At 45.8% G+C, this 18,941-nt stretch overlaps 2 protein-coding genes across 2 annotated transcripts; both read left to right on the top strand.

Moving 5' to 3' along the window:
* The first annotated feature begins 421 nt into the window (after window positions 1-421).
* LOC120043962 (GEM-interacting protein-like) lies at window positions 422-15,978 on the top strand. The gene is made up of 15 exons (XM_038988558.1): window positions 422-569; window positions 4,172-4,236; window positions 5,631-5,738; window positions 6,030-6,110; window positions 6,281-6,445; window positions 6,627-6,764; window positions 7,216-7,406; window positions 7,605-7,738; window positions 7,936-8,031; window positions 8,490-8,650; window positions 8,920-9,096; window positions 9,262-9,399; window positions 10,585-10,787; window positions 13,533-13,866; window positions 15,967-15,978. The coding sequence occupies exons 1-15, from the start codon at window positions 422-424 to the stop codon at window positions 15,976-15,978; spliced, it is 2,151 nt and encodes a 716-aa protein (XP_038844486.1).
* On the top strand, window positions 15,216-16,945 carry LOC120044453. The gene is made up of 2 exons (XM_038989103.1): window positions 15,216-15,553; window positions 15,967-16,945. The coding sequence occupies exon 2, from the start codon at window positions 16,050-16,052 to the stop codon at window positions 16,680-16,682; it is 633 nt and encodes a 210-aa protein (XP_038845031.1). The 5' UTR covers window positions 15,216-15,553; window positions 15,967-16,049; the 3' UTR covers window positions 16,683-16,945.
* Window positions 16,946-18,941: the final 1,996 nt, after the last annotated feature.

Here is an 18,941-nt window from a genome sequence, read left to right as displayed (position 1 = left end):
CACTTGGGAAACTGCAGCACCTGGACCTTGTGGACTCTTGGGACAAGCCCTGATGACCAGTCATTCTCATTCTCTTCTCCATAGAGTTTGTTTGGCTAAACCACAAACCTGTTGTGGAAACAGAGCTATGTTTCTGAGTAACTCACGGAACTGAGAAATAGGAGATACCCTTTTTTTTGTCTGTTCTCTTTTATTCCTTTGTTTTTGTTTCTTGGATGACAAATTATTCGGATTACACATTATTGATAGTATGGGACACAAAGCATACCCGTGAGCCCAGCTTTTTCCCTGGGAATCAGGGGGGAGAGGGGTCTGTTTTGGACACCCCGTGGGGGTCCAGACTGCCCCGTTGTGTGTGTGTTGGGGTAAAAAGCCCTCCTGACTGTGTGCCATCAGGGTGAGGTAGAGAGGATATGCAGTGATGCTGATGTACTCACTCTCAGCCCAGGAAGCAGACCTGGCTCTGTGTCGCTGTGAGGGAGGCGTGGAGCTGGCCCTGCAGTATGCCAAGATGTGGTGCCGCTACGCCAAGGACCTGCTGGCCTGGATGGAAAAGAGAATCAGCCTGGGTGAGTGGAGACGTGGGTGTGTACGTGGGTGTGGGTATTTCTGTGTCTGTCTGCCTGTGTGTAGTTGGGTGTGGGTGTGTTTGTTTCTGTGTCTGTGTCTGTCTGCCTGTGTGTACGTGGGTGTGGGTGTGTTTGTTTCTGTGTCTGTCTGCCTGTGTGTACGTGGGTGTGGGTGTGTTTGTTTCTGTGTCTGTCTGCCTGTGTATACATGGGTGCGGGTGTGTTTGTTTCTGTGTCTGTCTGCCTGCTTGTCAGTCTGTCTGTCTCATATTCATACTTGCATATCTTACATTGACATAAACACATTATTTAATTAAAGTTAAGTGCACCTATCTCAAATTAGGGCATGGCCCATAGTGTATCACTGCAATGTGGTACAGACTCATTCAAAGTAACACATGGACACAACTACACAAGTATAACATTCACAAACACATATATTTGTAAATATGTGCTTGCATGTAAACAATGTGCTTTGCATATAAACAAATGAAATAGTTCACACACCAAATGTGAAGTATATACCATGTTTCTGGCATTCATAGACAGTTAAGCCTTCTCGAGACATAAGATAAACAAGAATAATTTTAGGACAACACGAAAGGCTCTCTTATCCCTCTGTAAAAAAGTTATTTTACTGGTATGGAACTGCAGTAACTACAGGAACCAAAGCTCTTCTCCTAGGAAAGACAAGCAGTTAAGTAGGCCTACACTGCCATTAGAGAATGTGTGTTTATTCCTCAACTGTAATAGGATAATAGACCTTGTGGTTGAACCCTGTGTGGAAGGATTAACAGTATTCTCCACAGTACCCTCTGGTGGTAAAACTTCGGTATTACAAGGACTGTTATAGCGACCATTTACATTCCTAGTGAGCAAAACTGGTTGAAAAGATATCCGAGAAAATAATTAACAATTTCAGGGACAGCAAGATATCACCTACCCTGAGGAACACTGTTAGGATATTACGGAGCGGTATAACCTACCCTGAGGACCACTGTTAGGGTATTACGGAGCGGTATAACCTACCCTGAGTAACACTGTTAGGGTATTACGGAGCGGTATAACCTACCCTGAGGTACACTGTTAGGGTATTACGGAGCGGTATGACCTACCCTGAGGAACACTGTTAGGGTATTACGGAGCGGTATAACCTACCCTGAGGTACACTGTTAGGGTATTACGGAGCGGTATGACCTACCCTGAGTAACACTGTTAGGGTATTACGGAGCGCTATAACCTACCCTGAGGTACACTGTTAGGGTATTACGGAGCGGTATGACCTACCCTGAGGAACACTGTTAGGGTATTACGGAGCGGTATAACCTACCCTGAGGTACACTGTTAGGGTATTACGGAGCGGTATGACCTACCCTGAGGAACACCGTTAGGGTATTACGGAGCGGTATAACCTACCATGAGGTACACTGTTAGGGTATTACGGAGCGGTATAACCTACCCTGAGTAACACTGTTAGGGTATTACGGAGCGGTATGACCTACCCTGAGTAACACTGTTAGGGTATTACGGAGCGGTATGACCTACCCTGAGAACACCGTTAGGGTATTACGGAGCGCTATAACCTACCCTGAGTAACACTGTTAGGGTATTACGGAGCGGTATAACCTACCCTGAGGTACACTGTTAGGGTATTACGGAGCGGTATGACCTACCCTGAGGAACACTGTTAGGGTATTACGGAGCGGTATAACCTACCCTGAGTAACACTGTTAGGGTATTACGGAGCGGTATAACCTACCCTGAGGAACACTGTTAGGGTATTAAGGAGCGGTATAACCAACCCTGAGGAACACTGTTAGGGTATTACGGAGCGGTATAACCTACCCTGAGGAACACTGTTAGGGTATTACGGAGCGGTATAACCTACCCTGAGGAACACTGTTAAGGTATTACGGAGCGGTATAACCTACCCTGAGTAACACTGTTAGGGTATTACGGAGCGGTATAACCTACCCTGAGAAACACTGTTAGGGTATTACGGAGCGGTATAACCTACCCGAGGAACACTGTTAGGATATTACGGAGCGGTATAACCTACCCTGAGAAACACAGTTAGGATATTACGGAGCGGTATAACCTACCCTGAGAAACACAGTTAGGATATTACGGAGCGGTATAACCTACCCTGAGGAACACTGTTAGGGTATTACGGAGCGGTATAACCTACCCTGAGCAACACAGTTAGGATATTACGGAGCGGTATAACCTACCCTGAGAAACACTGTTAGGGTATTACGGAGCGGTATAACCTACCCTGAGGAACACAGTTAGGATGTTACGGAGCGGTATAACCTACCCTACGAAACTCAGTTAGGATATTACGGAGCGGTATAACCTACCCTGAGAAACACAGTTAGGATATTACGGAGCGGTATAACCTACCCTGAGAAACACTGTTAGGGTATTACGGTGCGGTATAACCTACCCTGAGAAACACTGTTAGGGTATTACGGTGCGGTATAACCTACCCTGAGGAACACTGTTAGGATATTACGGAGCGGTATAACCTACCTTGAGGAACACTGTTAGGGTATTACAGAGCGGTATGACCTACCCTGAGGAACACTGTTAGGGTATTACGGAGTGGTATAACCTGCCCTGAGGAACACTGTTAGGGTATTAGATCTGTATGGTTGGTAGCCAATGAGGATAACATGGAGCGGGCCAGCCACTCCCCCCAGGGGAACCCCACAGAGACTACAGGGCTTACAGGGCAGATTAACCAGGCCACAGCAGGAGAATGGACAGGATGGACAGCCTATGGTTCTGCTCTGTACTGTAGCCTTCTGAACTGTAATGTACTCTGCTATACCACACTGTAATGTACTGCACTGTTCTGTGCTGTGCTGTAGGAGGGCAAAGAGATCAGCTCACCAAGGTGCTGCCAAGCAGATCTGTGTTTGGATAGCTGTGTATAGGAAATGGAGAGAGGTCAGAGTGACAGTGTAGGGGAAGTGGTCAACATAGAGGGAAAGGTCTGAGCTAGTGGTCAGAGGTCTGAGCCACTGTGGACAGTGGTCAGTTGAATGCAGTGGAGGCTGGTGGAAGGAGCTATAGGAGGGCTCATTGGGCTAGAACGGAATAAATGGACCGGTATCACACGGCAAACCTATAGAAACCACCTGTTTGACTCCGTTCCATTTCTTCCATTCCAGCCATTACAACGAGCCCATCCTCCTATAGATCCTTCCACCAGCCTCCACTGGTTGAATGGTTGCAACGCTGACACCACAGCATCAATATGGATCAGCAGATTAGTCTACTTGAAGTAGGGCAGCACTTAGGCAGCCAAAGCAGAGCATTGATTTTGATATTTGGTGATGTAAGCTAACAATCTGAACTGACCTCTCCTCTCTATGAGCTCTGATGGCCTGATATGGGATCTGATATGTTACATATTGGTTGTTATATCACCATTGAAAGACATAAATGGAACACGCAACAGCTCCAAAAGTCCTATGGATATTTGGCCTGATAAAAGCTTTTGATAAGACTGCCTGACGATATTGTTATGCTAATAAATTGTTTTTACTCAAATCAATCACGTTCCGTCATACTGACTTATTCTGGTCTGTTTGCAGAGCAAGAGTTTGCCAAGAACATCATAAAGGCAGCAGAAACAGCTAAATCCTGTGTGGCTCAGCAGGTATGGATGCTTTTCTTGTCTCTCGTGTGCATGGGGATGTATAGGTTGTACATGTGATGATGTGTACAGTATTGCATAGAAAAGTATTCAATTCATATCAGATGACTCTTCAGGCCTGTTATTAGCTACCTTAGTGGAATGCACTGAAAGTCGCTGTGCATAAAAGCGTCCGCTAAATTACCAAAATAAAATGTTTTACAGTGCCTTGACGTTTTTTCACAATTTGTTGTGTTACAGCCTGAATTTCAAATGGATTAAATGTCTCTGGCCGAAAACACAATATCCCATAACGTCAGAGTGGAATTATGTTTTTAGAAATAATTCATTAAAAACGAAAAGCCCCGTGTGGCTCAGTTGGTAGAGCATGGTGCTTGCAACGCCAGGGTTGTGGGTTCATTCCCCACGGGGGGCCCAGGATGAATATGTATGAACTTTCCAATTTGTAAGTCGCTCTGGATAAGAGCGTCTGCTAAATGACTTAAATGTAAATGTAATGTTTTGAGTCAAGCCTAAATACGTTCAGGAGTAAAAATGTGGTGAACAAGTCACATAATAAGTTGCATGGACTCTGTGTGCATTAATAGTGTTTATTATGATTTTTGAATGACTGCCTCATCTCTGTACCCCACACATACGATTATCTGTAAGGGCCCTCAGTCGAGCAGTGAATACCAAACACAGATTCAACCAGAAAGACCAGGGAGGTTTTCTAATGCCTCGTAAAGAAGGGCAACTATTGGTAGATGGGTAATAAAAAAAACAGACATTGAATATCCCTTTGAGCATGGTGAAGTCATTAATTACACTTTGGATGGTGTATCTATACACCCAGTCACTACAAAGATACAGGCGACCTTCCTAACTCAGTTGCAGGAGAGGAAGGAAACTGTTCAGGGATTTCACCATGAGGCCAATTTAAAACAGTTACAGAGTATAATGGCTGTGATAGGAGTAAACTGAGGATGAATCAACAACGTTGTAGTTTGAAAATAATAATTGGCAAATGTTGGACAATCCAGATGTGGAAAGATCCCAGAAATACTCACAGCTGTAATTGGTGCCAAAGGTGCTTCTACAAAGTATTGACTCAGGGGTGTGAATGCTTAAGTAAATTAGATATTTCTGTATTTAATTTTCAATCATTTTGCTAAAAATTCTACAAACATGTTTTCAGGCAACACAACAAAATGTGGAATAGGTCAAGGGGTATGAATACTTTCTGAAGGCACATGTACAGTATTGCATAGAAACATATTATTTCATTCATTTCACCACTCTCTCTACATAATCTCTGAAATACTGTATAACTAATATCTCTAATATAACGGAAATATATCTAAATAACATATTGAAACTATATCTATGACCTGGTTCTTACTGTGTTGTTGTTACAGGACATGATGCCTCTGCAGTACATCTACACCATGGCCCTGGAGCACGATGTGAAGACCAGCCAGTCTACTAAACAGACATCAGAACTGCTGCAGCAACGCTGCTACCAGGTACTACAGACAGACAGGCAGACGGACCGACAGACAGACAGACAGGCAGACGGACCGACAGACAGACAGACAGACAGACAGACAGACAGACAGACAGACAGACAGACAGACAGACAGACAGACAGACAGACAGACAGACAGACAGGCAGGCAGGAGAACCGCCACAGACAGAAACAATTAGCAAGCCTACTCAATGTGTCAAAAAAAAACATTCATGTATGCAAGAAAATGTGGAATAATGTGTAAACTGATTGAGTATGATGTGTTTAATCCGACGTCTTTATCCTGAAGGCCCTGGCATCCAAGAAGAATGAGATTGATAAGTGGCGCAGGGAGTTCAAGGATCAGTGGTCCAGAGAACAGAGGAGGATGGTAAGCGCGGGTTTGTTTTAGACGCTACTGTGTGTGTGCGTGTTGAACAGCTTCTCCCATTGATCGGAACATTGCGTTAACTAACGGCTTCTCTCATTGGTCAGAACAATGTGGTAATGGCTTCTCCCATTGGTCAGAACAATGCGGTAACAGCTTCTCTCGTTGGTCAGAATGAGGCGGTGGCGGCTCTGAAGAAGGCTCGTCAGCAGTACCTGCAGCGCAGCGAGGACCTGGAGAAGACCAAGGCTGTGACGGCCAAGGCCGGGGACGAGCTCACAGCGGGAAACAAGACCCTGGACAAGAGGAGGAAGTCACGTGACGACGCACAGTCAAAGGTGTGGTGCAGCGGGTCCAACCGCCATATGGGGTTCACTGAAACATATCCCTCTCTTTTTTTTGGTTCCACTTTTAAGGTTTTCATTTTTTTTTTATAGGAAAATGATAGTTATATTTTTCAGTCATCATGTGACTCACTGTGCCTATCTCCCTCTCTCTCTCTCTCCCTCTCTCATCCAGGTGATGGAGGCAGAGATGCAGTACAGACAGTGTGTGTGTGAGGCCCATGACCACCAGGACAAGCTGGAGAGCTTGAAGGAGAAAATCATAGTTCACACCCGCAAACTCATCTGCCAGGGGGACACTGTGCTCAAGGAGGTGGGTGTCCCAAGCCGATTGGAGATAGACGTTCCCTGTCCCGGATGGAACAAGTGGAGTGCATAATAGGGATAGTGATAGCATAAGAGTGGGCATAAGAGTAAATAGACTCAAGGCAAGCAGTCAGCAGACGTTTCAATTAGTATTTTAAGACTGTCGATGCTTTTGATTTAAACAATCGCCCCAACAAACAAACAAAAAACATTCAAATATGGTCCAGTTCTCCATTTCTAAATAATATATTAAAATAATATATGCCAGATAGCAGACCCTTTTATCCAAAGCAATTTAGTCATGCGTGCATACATTTTACATACAGGAAGTGCTGGGATTGAACCGAATATGCTGGCGTTGCCATGCTCTACCAACTGAGCTACAGAGGTATCTTGAGCTCAATGGGATGAATCATTTTTAAATAATCCCTCTTATCATGTACCTCTACCACCCCTAGGCCACAGTGAACATGTTCTACTTCCAGCGTCAGCAGACGGAGCCGGTTCCCCTGGGCTACCACAACCTGGAGTTGACCTGCAGGCCGTGTGAACCCGGGGAGCCCTACCTGCTCTACATCTTCAGGAAGAGAAGCCAAGAACAGCCCCTACAAACCTTCACCTTCCAGGAGTTTGTCCCTCCGAACAAGAGGTACGGACGGCCTGATGGAGGATTTGTTCTGTTCTAGATAGGCTACGGCTCTAATGGATGCTACTGTTTGTCCCATTAGTGCCTATTGTCTTATGTTTAGAGTTGTTGTCAATGTTAATTGTGTGTGTGTGTGTGTGCTTTCCTGCGTGTGTGTGTGTGTGTGCGTGTGTGTCCGAATCTGTGTGTGGCACCTCCAAGTGGCCGTCGTAAGACCAGCAACCCCAGCTCTCTGCAGGACTCCTTCTCCCTGCCTGAAGAAAGTCTAGTTAAACGAAAGGGCTACAGTGACAGTGAGAGCATAGGAGGCAGTCTGGAGTCTCTGTCTAGCCCAGGTAAGCCTGTGTGCATCATTCCACAGATTTCATTTCATCATGCTCAGAAGATTGACCAATCGTCAAACATCGAGGTCATAATTGCTAGTGGTGAGCAATAATGTGTTCGCTACGAAGCTTACTCAGCTCGTCCCTGTTTGTCTGGTCCTCTCTCCTTCTCTGTGTGTCTTACCCACGTTCAACCCTGAACCCTGTAGCCCATGGCAACAGGAGGCTTCTTAAAGCCTCCTCCACAGGGACCATGTCATCAGACGACCTGGACGAGAGGGACATGGGCACCGTCCTGGAAGGAGGTGAATGTCACTGTCGTCACCTAACTCACACAACAGACACCAACTAATGGCTCTCTATATGTAAATGTTCCTGCTGAATTCCCGAATCTACCCCTAACCCAGCGTTTCCCAAACTCGGTCCTCGGGGCCTCGAGGGGTGCATGTTTTGGTCCTGCAGCCCTTGAGGTCCCCGGGACCAAGTTTGGAAAACGCTGCCCTAACCCCTACACCCTAGCCACTCCGGTAGATCTGAGAGGATTAGATCGATATAATCATTGTGGCAATTGCTTCTTGTCTACTGATTGGCTAGGTGGAAATGTCGCCGTATTCTTCCACTTGTCCAATCCTCTCAGGTCTCTGTGAGTTGCTAGGGAGTAGGGTTCTGTTTGGATCTAGGGGGTACATTCGGTGGGGTAGTGTTTCCCGCCATGACATGTACACTGCCGAGTATGACTGTCCTGTCCTGTGGTTTCTCCTAGATTGTGCGGACTCCACTCCAGAGGGGAACGGTACGGTGGGGAAGGTACGGACTACGTCCCGAGCCGCGCTGACGCACCGCTTCCGGAAGATGAAGAGCAAGATGGTGAAGTGCAAACAGTGTGACAACTACATCGTGGTCAACGGCATCGAGTGTGAGGAGGTGAGAAAGAGGAGGAAACGAAGGAGAGACTTTTATGTGGCAGCCTCTGAAATGACAAAAGTAGAACGTTATCGCCTGATACACAGTCACACTAAAGGGTGGAACCGAGCTGTACTGGGCTGGTTTGGTTCTCTGTCCTCCACAGTGGCACCAGCACAGTATGGTTCAGGTTGACTCGATAGTGTGAGTCAGGTATATAGGGTGTGATTTGAGGTCACCCTGTGGTTTGCTAATCCATGTCCTCTGTCCCGCCTGCCGTCAATCTGTAGTGTGGCGTGGCGGTCCACAGGAAGTGTCTGGAGGTGTTACAGCATGAGTGTGAGAACAGGAAGGGCGTTCTGTTTGGCGTGGGTTTCTCCCTGTTGCCCCGGGACCGGCCTGACGAGGTGCCCTATGTGGTCCAGCGCTGCACGGCCGAGATAGAGAGCAGGGCCCTTACTCTACAGGTACAGTATTAACCTGGATGTCATATGCCTTAGAATAAGTACTGAAGCAAACAGGAAAACTGTTTTGCAGAAGCGACAGTACAGTGCCCTTCTCTCAATCCCTCTTTCTTTCTCTTGCCCTCCTTCCCCACTTTCCCCCTACATCCATCCATCCCTCCCACCCAGGGGGTGTATCGTATCAGTGGGTCGAAGCCTCGTATCCAGAAGCTGTGTCAGGTCTTCGAGACCCAGGGGGACCAAGTCGACCTCTCTGACCTTTCGCCTCATGACGTCACCTCGGTCCTCAAACACTTCTTCAAGGAGGTACAACTCCACTGTTTCCCAGACAACAAAGAAAATGGATATTACAGACAATATGCTGTAGAGCCAACGATACAGTTAATACAGACAATATAATGTAGAGCCAACGATACAGTTAATACAGACAATATAGTGTAGAGCCAACGATACAGTTAATACAGACAATATACTTTAGAGCCAACGACACAGTTAATAAGACAATATACTGTAGAGCCAATGATACAGTTAATACAGACAATATACTGTAGAGCCAACGACACAGTTAATACAGACAATATACTGTAGAGCCAACGACACAGTTAATACAGACAATATACTGTAGAGCCAACGACACAGTTAATACAGACAATATACTGTAGAGCCAACGACACAGTTAATACAGACAATATACTGTAGAGCCAACGACACAGTTAATACAGACAATATAATGTGGAGCCAACGACACAGTTAATACAGACAATATACTGTAGAGCCAACGATACACTTAAAACAGACAATATACTATAGAGCCAACGACAGTTAATACAGACAATGTATTGTAGAGCCAACGACACAGTTAATACAGATAATATACTGTAGAGCCAACGACACAGTTAATACAGACAATATACTGTAGAGCCAACGATACAGTTAAAACAGACAATATACTGTAGAGCCAACGACACAGTTAATACAGACAATATACTGTAGAGCCAACGATACACTTAAAACAAACAATATACTATAGAGCCAACGACAGTTAATACAGACAATATACTGTAGAGCCAACGACACAGTTAATACAGACAATACACTGTAGAGCCAACGAAACACTTAAAACATATCATATACTGTAAAGCCAACGACACAGTTAATACAGACAATATACTGTAGAGCCAACGACACAGTTAATACAGACAATATACTGTAGAGCCAACGACAGTTAAGAGACAATATCGAGTCGAATGGATTCTGACTTGAGATACAGTCATACATTGTTATACACTGTTATTTAAGCTCTCACACAAAGATCCCTTTCATGATTATGCCAAACTATGACTAATATGGACATATCTTAACTCAGGATTCCCCTTTTAGTGACCATCATGTGGTACAGTTGTCAGTCAATGCATCGAAGCTAATAAGTATTTATTATTATTATTACGTGTTAATTAATTGTTAATAATAACCATCTTCCTCCTCACACAGCTTCCAGAGCCGCTGTTGACCTTTGACCTGTACAATGACTTCATCGGGGTGGGCAAGGAGATCCAGCGTCTCAGTGAGAGGGAGGCGGCAGCAGAGACTCCTGGGATAGTGAATGACCTCACATATAATCTGAGAGACCTGCTGGAGAGACTGCCCCCATACCGCTACTACACACTGCAGCATATGATGCGTCACCTTCACAGGTACTACACTACTACACAGTGCAGCATATGATGCGTCACCTTCACAGGTACTACACTACTACACAGTGCAGCATATGATGCGTCACCTTCACAGGTACTACACTACTACACAGTGCAGGATATGATGCGTCACCTTCACAGGTACTACACTACTACACAGTGCCGCATATGATGCGTCACCTTCACAAGTACTACTCTATTATACAGTGCAGCACCATGCTCCCACCTATTCGGGACATCTATTCGAAACGGTGCCCGAGGAAGGCCTGCAGCATCATCAAGGACCCCACACACCCCAGCCACGAGCTGTTCACTCCCTTACCGTCGGGCAGACCGTATCGGAGCATGAGATCTGATACCAACAGGCTCAGAGACAGTTTCTATCCTCAAGCCATCAGACTGCTGAACACTTGAACTGGACTGACCACCTGATCTGATTCTCCACACCTTAGAACACATGCACTCACTCACACATGCACACCCACACATGTGGGCGGCAGCGTAGCCTAGTGGTTAGAGCGTTGGACTAGTAACCGAAAGGTTGCAAGTTCAAATCCCTGAGCTGACAAGGTACAAATCTGTTGTTCTGCCCCTGAACAAGGCAGTTAACCCACTGTTCCTAGGCCGTCATTGAAAATAAGAATTTGTTCTTAACTGACTTGCCTAGTTAAATAAAGGTAAAAATAAAAACATGCACGCCCACACAGACACAGACACACACACACACACACATAGTACATTCATGCTACACACGCATCACAACTGCTGCTACCAGACTCTTATTATGTTTGCTCATCTTGTCTCATTGCTGCAACTCCCCAATGGGTTCGGGAGGCGAAGGTCAAGTCAAGCGTCCTCCAAAACATGACCCGCAAACCTCGCTTCTTGACACCTGAACGCTTAACCCGGAAGCCAGCTGCACCAATGTGTCGGAGGAAACACTGTTCACCTGACGACCGAGGTCAGCCTGCAGGCGTCCGGCCCCCCACAAGGAGTCGCTAGAGTGCGATGAGCCAAGTAAAGCCCCCTCGGCCAAACCCTCCCCTAACCCGACCAACGCTGGGCCAATTGTCTGCTGCCTTATGGGACTCCCAACCATGGCTGGTTGTGATACGGGATCGAACCCGGATCTGTAGTGACACCTCTAGCACTGCGATGCAGTGCCTTGGACCGCTGCGCCACTCGGGAGGCCCTGTTTTATTTTATTCTACTGAGCCATTTACTTAATGTTCCTATATTTCTTATTTATTATTGTTGTTGCATTGTCGAGAAGGAACCTGAAGTAAGCATTTTGTTGGATGGTGTATACCATGTGTACCCCGTACCGGAACGTGCAACATGATGCGTCACCTACACAGATGCTACTGCACACTGCAGCACATGATGCGTCACCTACACAGATACTACTACACACTGCAGCACATGATGCGTCACCTACACAGATACTACTGCACACTGCAGCACATGATGCATCACCTACACAGATACTACTACACACTGCAGCACATGATGCGTCACCTACACAGATACTACTGCACACTGCAGCACATGATGCATCACCTACACAGATACTACTGCACACTGCAGCACATGATGCGTCACCTACACAGATACTACTGCACACTGCAGCACATGATGCGTCACCTACACAGATACTACTGCACACTGCAGCACATGATGCGTCACCTACACAGATACTACTGCACATTGCAGCACATGATGCGTCACCTACACAGATACTACTGCACACTGCAGCACATGATGCGTCACCTACACAGATACTACTGCACACTGCAGCACATGATGCGTCACCTACACAGATACTACTGCACACTGCAGCACATGATGCGTCACCTACACAGATACTACTACACACTGCAGCACATGATGCGTCACCTACACAGATACTACTGCACACTGCAGCACATGATGCGTCACCTACACAGATACTACTGCACACTGCAGCACATGATGCGTCACCTACACAGATACTACTGCACACTGCAGCACATGATGCGTCACCTACACAGATACTACTGCACACTGCAGCACATGATGCGTCACCTACACAGATACTACTGCACACTGCAGCACATGATGCGTCACCTACACAGATACTACTGCACATTGCAGCACATGATGCGTCACCTACACAGATACTACTGCACACTGCAGCACATGATGCGTCACCTACACAGATACTACTGCACACTGCAGCACATGATGCGTCACCTACACAGATACTACTGCACACTGCAGCACATGATGCGTCACCTACACAGATACTACTACACACTGCAGCACATGATGCGTCACCTACACAGATACTACTGCACACTGCAGCACATGATGCGTCACCTACACAGATACTACTACACACTGCAGCACATGATGCGTCACCTACACAGATACTACTGCACACTGCAGCACATGATGCGTCACCTACACAGATACTACTGCACACTGCAGCACATGATGCGTCACCTACACAATTAGCAAACCTGGTTGTTGTGGAGATGTCTCAGTGAACCATGCTCATAGACTTGTGTTAGCTCCTCAAAGTTATGCCTCGGCTTCAGCTCACTGGGTAAACAGATTATTGTGGCGTGCAGTGGAACGCTCGGTCACATGGTCATATGAGGGGTGCTGGGCCCTCCTCCAGATTTTTTTTTTTTTTACCATCCTCTATCCTCTCTCTTCTTCACTGATTTCACATTCTCTCTCTCTCTCTCTCTCTCTCCACAGAGTATCAGAGAACTACGAGGAGAACAAGATGTCTCCCAGTAACCTGGGCATCGTGTTTGGTCCGACCCTGCTGCGCTCGCTGGTGTCTGTAGACGTGCCCATGGTGGCCCTACTGGAGACCACCTACCAAGCCCTACTGGTGGAGTTCCTCATCACACACCACCAACACATCTTTGATGCTCCACCTCCCGCCCCCACCACCCCCCTCCCCGACACCCCTCCCCGGGCGACGTGTTCAGGGGGGGCCCAGAAGACTGTTGCTGGGGTTGACCCTGGGTTTCAGGACCCCCCGACTGGAGGAGCCTCGTCCAAAGAACGCCCCCGTTCCCTAGAGGTAAGGGACACACTGAGGGGGGATTCCATCGTGTCAGACAAGCTCAATCAAGTGCAGCTTAAGTATTTGAATCCAAACATACCATTTGAACCCAGGTCTGGTTAACAGATGGGTTAACCCTCAGCTGATAGACAAATATATACTTTTCAAATACTTTTCATAGACCCACAATACTGAAGTACATTTAAATACAGATTTTCTCCAATGTTTTTCAATGGTTTGAATAGGAGGGCAATGTTAACCTCAATCAAACACTTAATTTTGAATCTGAGGCCTCTTGATCACACATCTGGCAGCTGTAGGTTTGTCAGCCAGTGATTGGTCCTCTAAGTCTAAGTAACATTGAGATGGCTCATGATGCCCTACAGTCAGACCTGGGTTAAAATACTATTCGAAATGATTTCAAATACTTTCGCCAGGCTACTACACGGCGCAATAGTTCCAATAGAATAGTCACAAAACTGTCAACCCAGCCCATCTGGCACTCCAGGAAGGCTAGAGCAACTACTCCAAGTATTTGACAGATTTCAAATAGTATTTGAACCCAGGTCTGCCTCACAGCCAGGGTTCACGGAGTTCAGCCTCAGCCTGCTGCCTTGAGCTGCTTTCTTTCCTGTTGCTTCTGTTACCTGTTGTTGTCTCAAAGGGGTAATCTGGGATTCAAACAACAAGAGGTCACTCCAGTCACTTTTTTTTGGTAAACAGCTGAGGGATGGGGTTGAAGAAATGTAACTAATGAGGCACTTATAAGGAATATTATTCAAGAGTCAATGGCTATATCATTTACTCAAATTAAAAGTCCCAAAACAGATGTACCAATCCCAGATCGCCCCTTTAATGCTCCTGGCTCGTCATGCCTTGACTCTGCTGTGGCCATGTGCTTTTTTTGTGAGGCTTAACACAATGCAACATTGAGGTGTGTGTGTGTGTGTCTGTGTGTCTATGCTACCTCTGACTGGACTCTGATCTGACCCTTCCTTTCCTGACCAGATCTACCCTGGCTGGATCTCAATACTGTTCAATGGCTTCTTCTGTGAAATATAGTAAATGAGTGTAAAATTATTCCTGTTCTTCTTCTATTGTAAAATTACTTCCTTTCCTTTCCCCTACTCCTTCGTTACCACTGATAGGCCAAAGGACTGGATAATGTGTAAACTGCAGGATTCATGGGTAGGAAAGGACATGAGGAGAGGAAGCAAGTTAAAGCTATTGAGACACAGCCCTAGCGTGGGCGTTCTTGGCCACTAAATACACAACACTGACCACTGGGAATACTGGGAGGGTGTGGGGGGGGTGGAAGAGAAGATTAGTGCACTGCCTTTTACTTATTTATTTGCCTGAAAAACAGAACAAGTGACCAGGCAACTTGATTTTCTCCAATAAGTTGGGAAACAAATCCCTGTTATACGTATAGGCTACTCAACATCCACAATTTACCTGGCAATCTCTCTAACCCACTGGGGTTCACTTTCTAGACCTAGAAATATAGTATTTATCTCGCTACAGCGTTCCATTCCCAACACTTCTTACCCCAAAAATCTGGTATCTATTATCCAAAACTCAGAGTTTGTGTCATTTCAACAGACTCGTACAATCAAGAGAGACTCGAGCGAGGGTTATATATCTGACAAGTCGTCGTCCAATGAGGCAGTGGACCAGCTCAGCCCTGAAGCCAGTGAGAGAGCAGGTAGGCGGGATGTACTGTAGTATCAGAGGAATGGTTGGTTGGATTCATGGGTATTGTTGGTAAACAGGTGGGCTAGAGGACTTTGCTGTTCTTATCTGATCTGTCATTTCCTTACATAACCTTTCTCTGCTGCACATCAGATATTTTGTCTGCTCGCTGCTCACTGTTTTTGTCATGTTATAGCGCCCTCTGCTGACTTCACTGTATGCATTTTCTTCTTTCTTTTGCCAATATTCAACAGCCTCTCAAAAGCTAGCCTTAAACTCACACAACATGTTATGATAGAAAGAGACAGAGTATTTACTTTGCCAAGCTAAAGGTGAAGTACAGTGGTTAATCTGTGTTTCTCTGGTTTGTCTTGTTGTCGCATCTCCTCCCCTCTCTCCTCCCTTTTCTCTCCCTTGCTTCCCCAGTCGTGGCTGTGAGGGGGGCATCAACAGAGGCTGCTGCTCTGGGTGATCTGGTAGGGGGTCCAGAGCCAGACGACTCTCCCTCCATGGGGACCCAGCCACGGAGCCACTTCAGCAGGCAGCCTGTCAAGTACCAGCGCCAGCCCACCCCGGGTCTCCGCCGCTCCGCGGGCGCTACCAGTGCCGGGCAGCTCGGGGAAGAGGATGAGGATGAAGAGGAGGATGAAGAGGAGGAGAGGAAGAGAAACCAACCGAGGAGCGCAGACAGCAGCCGTAGCCCCTCCCCTGAACCTGAACCTGTTAGCCAGAGAATGAGAATCCTTCGATTGGAGCTCCCCCCCGAGACAACCGCCTACCACCTGCTCAGCCAGGCTGGAGGCCACGCCCCAGAGAGCCAGACGGAAAGAGAGAAGACACCCCCATATGAGGTTCCACAGGGCAGGCTGCGGGCGGGGACAGTGGTAGTAGAACCATCAATAGCTGCAACAACAGCAGGAGCCAATCCGACGCCGAGCACCGGTGCTCAGGAGGCGGGGCTTAGGAGTCGGTCTGCCACATTGTCTCAGCTGAACGTGAACCAGTCCAATAACAGGCAGGGGTGGGTGGGTGAGAGGCGGAGACTGAGCGGAGAGGAGGGTCTTAGTGGCCCGGCTCGGAAGATTCTGTCAGGGCTGAAGCTCAGACGTAGCCACTCAGGACTGCAGCAACACTTTGTCTGAGGAGGAGGAAGGTTGGAACTGTGAACCATAGAATTAGAATCACATTCGAGAACGGACATTCCCCATTCAAGTCAAAGTTCCGTGGACTGGCAGGATTCTATTTCTATGGTTAAACCCATAGAAGGGATGAATTGTATTGTGTAACATCAAGTGTTTTTTTTACAGTGAAAAATGACATACACTCATGATTACTCAAGAATACTCATGATTACAGAACATACTAACACACAGTACCAGTCAAAAGTTTGGACACACCTACTCATTCCAGGGTTTTTCTTTATTTGTACTATTTTCTACATTGTAGAATAATAGTGAAGACATCAAAACTATGAAATAACACATATAGAATCATGTAGTAACCAAAAAAGTGTTAAACAAATCAAAATATATTTTATATTTGAAATTCCTTGAAGTAGCCACCCTTTGCCTTGATGACAGCTTTGCACACTCTTGGCGTTCACTCAACCATCTTCATGAGGTAGTCACCTGGAATGCATTTAAATTAACAGGTGTGCCTTGTTAAAAGTTAATTTGTGGAATTTGTGGTATACAGAAGATAGCCCTATTTGGTAAAAGACCATATTATGGCAAGAACAGCTCAAATAAGCAAAGAGAAACGACAGTCCATTACACATACTTTAAGACATGAAGGTCAGTCAATCCCAAACATTTCAAGAACTTTGAAAGTTTCTTCAAGTGCAGTCGCAAAAGTCATGTAGACCGCCACAGGAAAGGAAGACCCAGAGTTACATCGGCTGCAGAGGATAAGTTCATTAGAGTTCACTGCACCTCTGATTGCAGCCCAAATAAATGCTTCACAGAGTTGAAGTAACAGACACACCTCAACATCAACTGTTCAGAGGACACTGTGTGAATCGAGCCTTCATGGTCGAATTGCTGTATAGAAACCACTACTAAAGGACACCAATAAGAAAAAGAGACTTGCTTGTGCCAAGAAACACAAGCAATGGACATTAGACCGGTGTAAATCTGTCCTTTGGTCTGATTAGTCCAAATTTGAGATATTTGGTTCCAACCGCTGTGTCTTTGTGAGACGCATAATAGGTGAACGGATGATCTCCGCATGTGTGGTTCCCACAGTGAAGCATGGAGGAGAAGGTGATGGTGTGGGGGTGCTTTGCTGGTGACACTGTCAGTGATTTATTTAGAATTCAAGGAACATTTAACCAGCATGGCTACCACCGCATTTTGCAGCGATATGCCAACCCATCTGGTTTGTGCTTAGTGCGACTATCATTTGTTTTTCAACAGGACAATGACCCAAAACACCTCTAGGTTGTTTAAGGGCTATTTGACCAAGGAGAGTGATGGAGTGCTGCATCAGATGACCTGGCCTCCACAATCACCCGACCTCAACCCAATTGAGATGGTTTGGGTTGAGTTGGACCGCAGAGTGAAGGAAAAGCAGCCAACAAGTGCTCAGCATATGTGGGAACTCCTTTAAGACTGTTGGAAAAGCATTCCTCATGAAGCTGTTTGAGAGAATGCCAAGAGTGTGCAAAGCTGTCATCAAGGCAAAGGGTGGCTACTTTGATGAATCTCAAATATAAAATATATTTTGATTTGTTTAACACTTTTTTGGTTACTACATGATTCCATATGTGTTATTTCATAGTTTTGATGTCTTCACTATTATTCTACAATGTAGAAAATAGTAAAAATAAAGAAAAACCCTGGAATGAGTAGGTATGTCCAAACTTTTGACTGGTACTGTAACTCATCACAGTTATGCACATAGATATAAGTGAAACGCTCATCAAAGGGCCTACTCACACACTGTCCATACGCACTGTATATATACACAGACACACAGTACCGAATCTTGACTTTAAATAATTAAGCCCTACACTGTATGTATAATTTGCATCAACATGCACTGTAATGATATCAACAGGACTTCCGTGACAATTCCAGTCATGCACACTGTGTGTGTCTTCAATAGGAACCAAACTGAACCAAATGGGGAGGGACCTACCTGAATATGTCCAATAGAAACTCTGGTAGCCCTTTGTAGTAACTCCACATAATAAAGCATTTGTAATGGATTAGTAAATAGTTTATTCATCATTTATTAATCATTACGCCATTCATAAGATGTTTAATGTAGGTCATTTAAGCCATTTAAGAATCATTAGTTACGTTTTTTTGCGTTGCCTCATATAAATTGTGTGCAATTTACACTTTATAAATACTTTATAAATGTTTTGAGTGACCAATGTAATTTCTCACAAAAAGATG

The sequence above is a fragment of the Salvelinus namaycush genome, chromosome 3 (assembly GCF_016432855.1).
Source record: "Salvelinus namaycush isolate Seneca chromosome 3, SaNama_1.0, whole genome shotgun sequence".
Taxonomy (NCBI): domain Eukaryota; kingdom Metazoa; phylum Chordata; class Actinopteri; order Salmoniformes; family Salmonidae; genus Salvelinus; species Salvelinus namaycush.
This window is presented reverse-complemented; position numbering and strand designations above follow the sequence as displayed.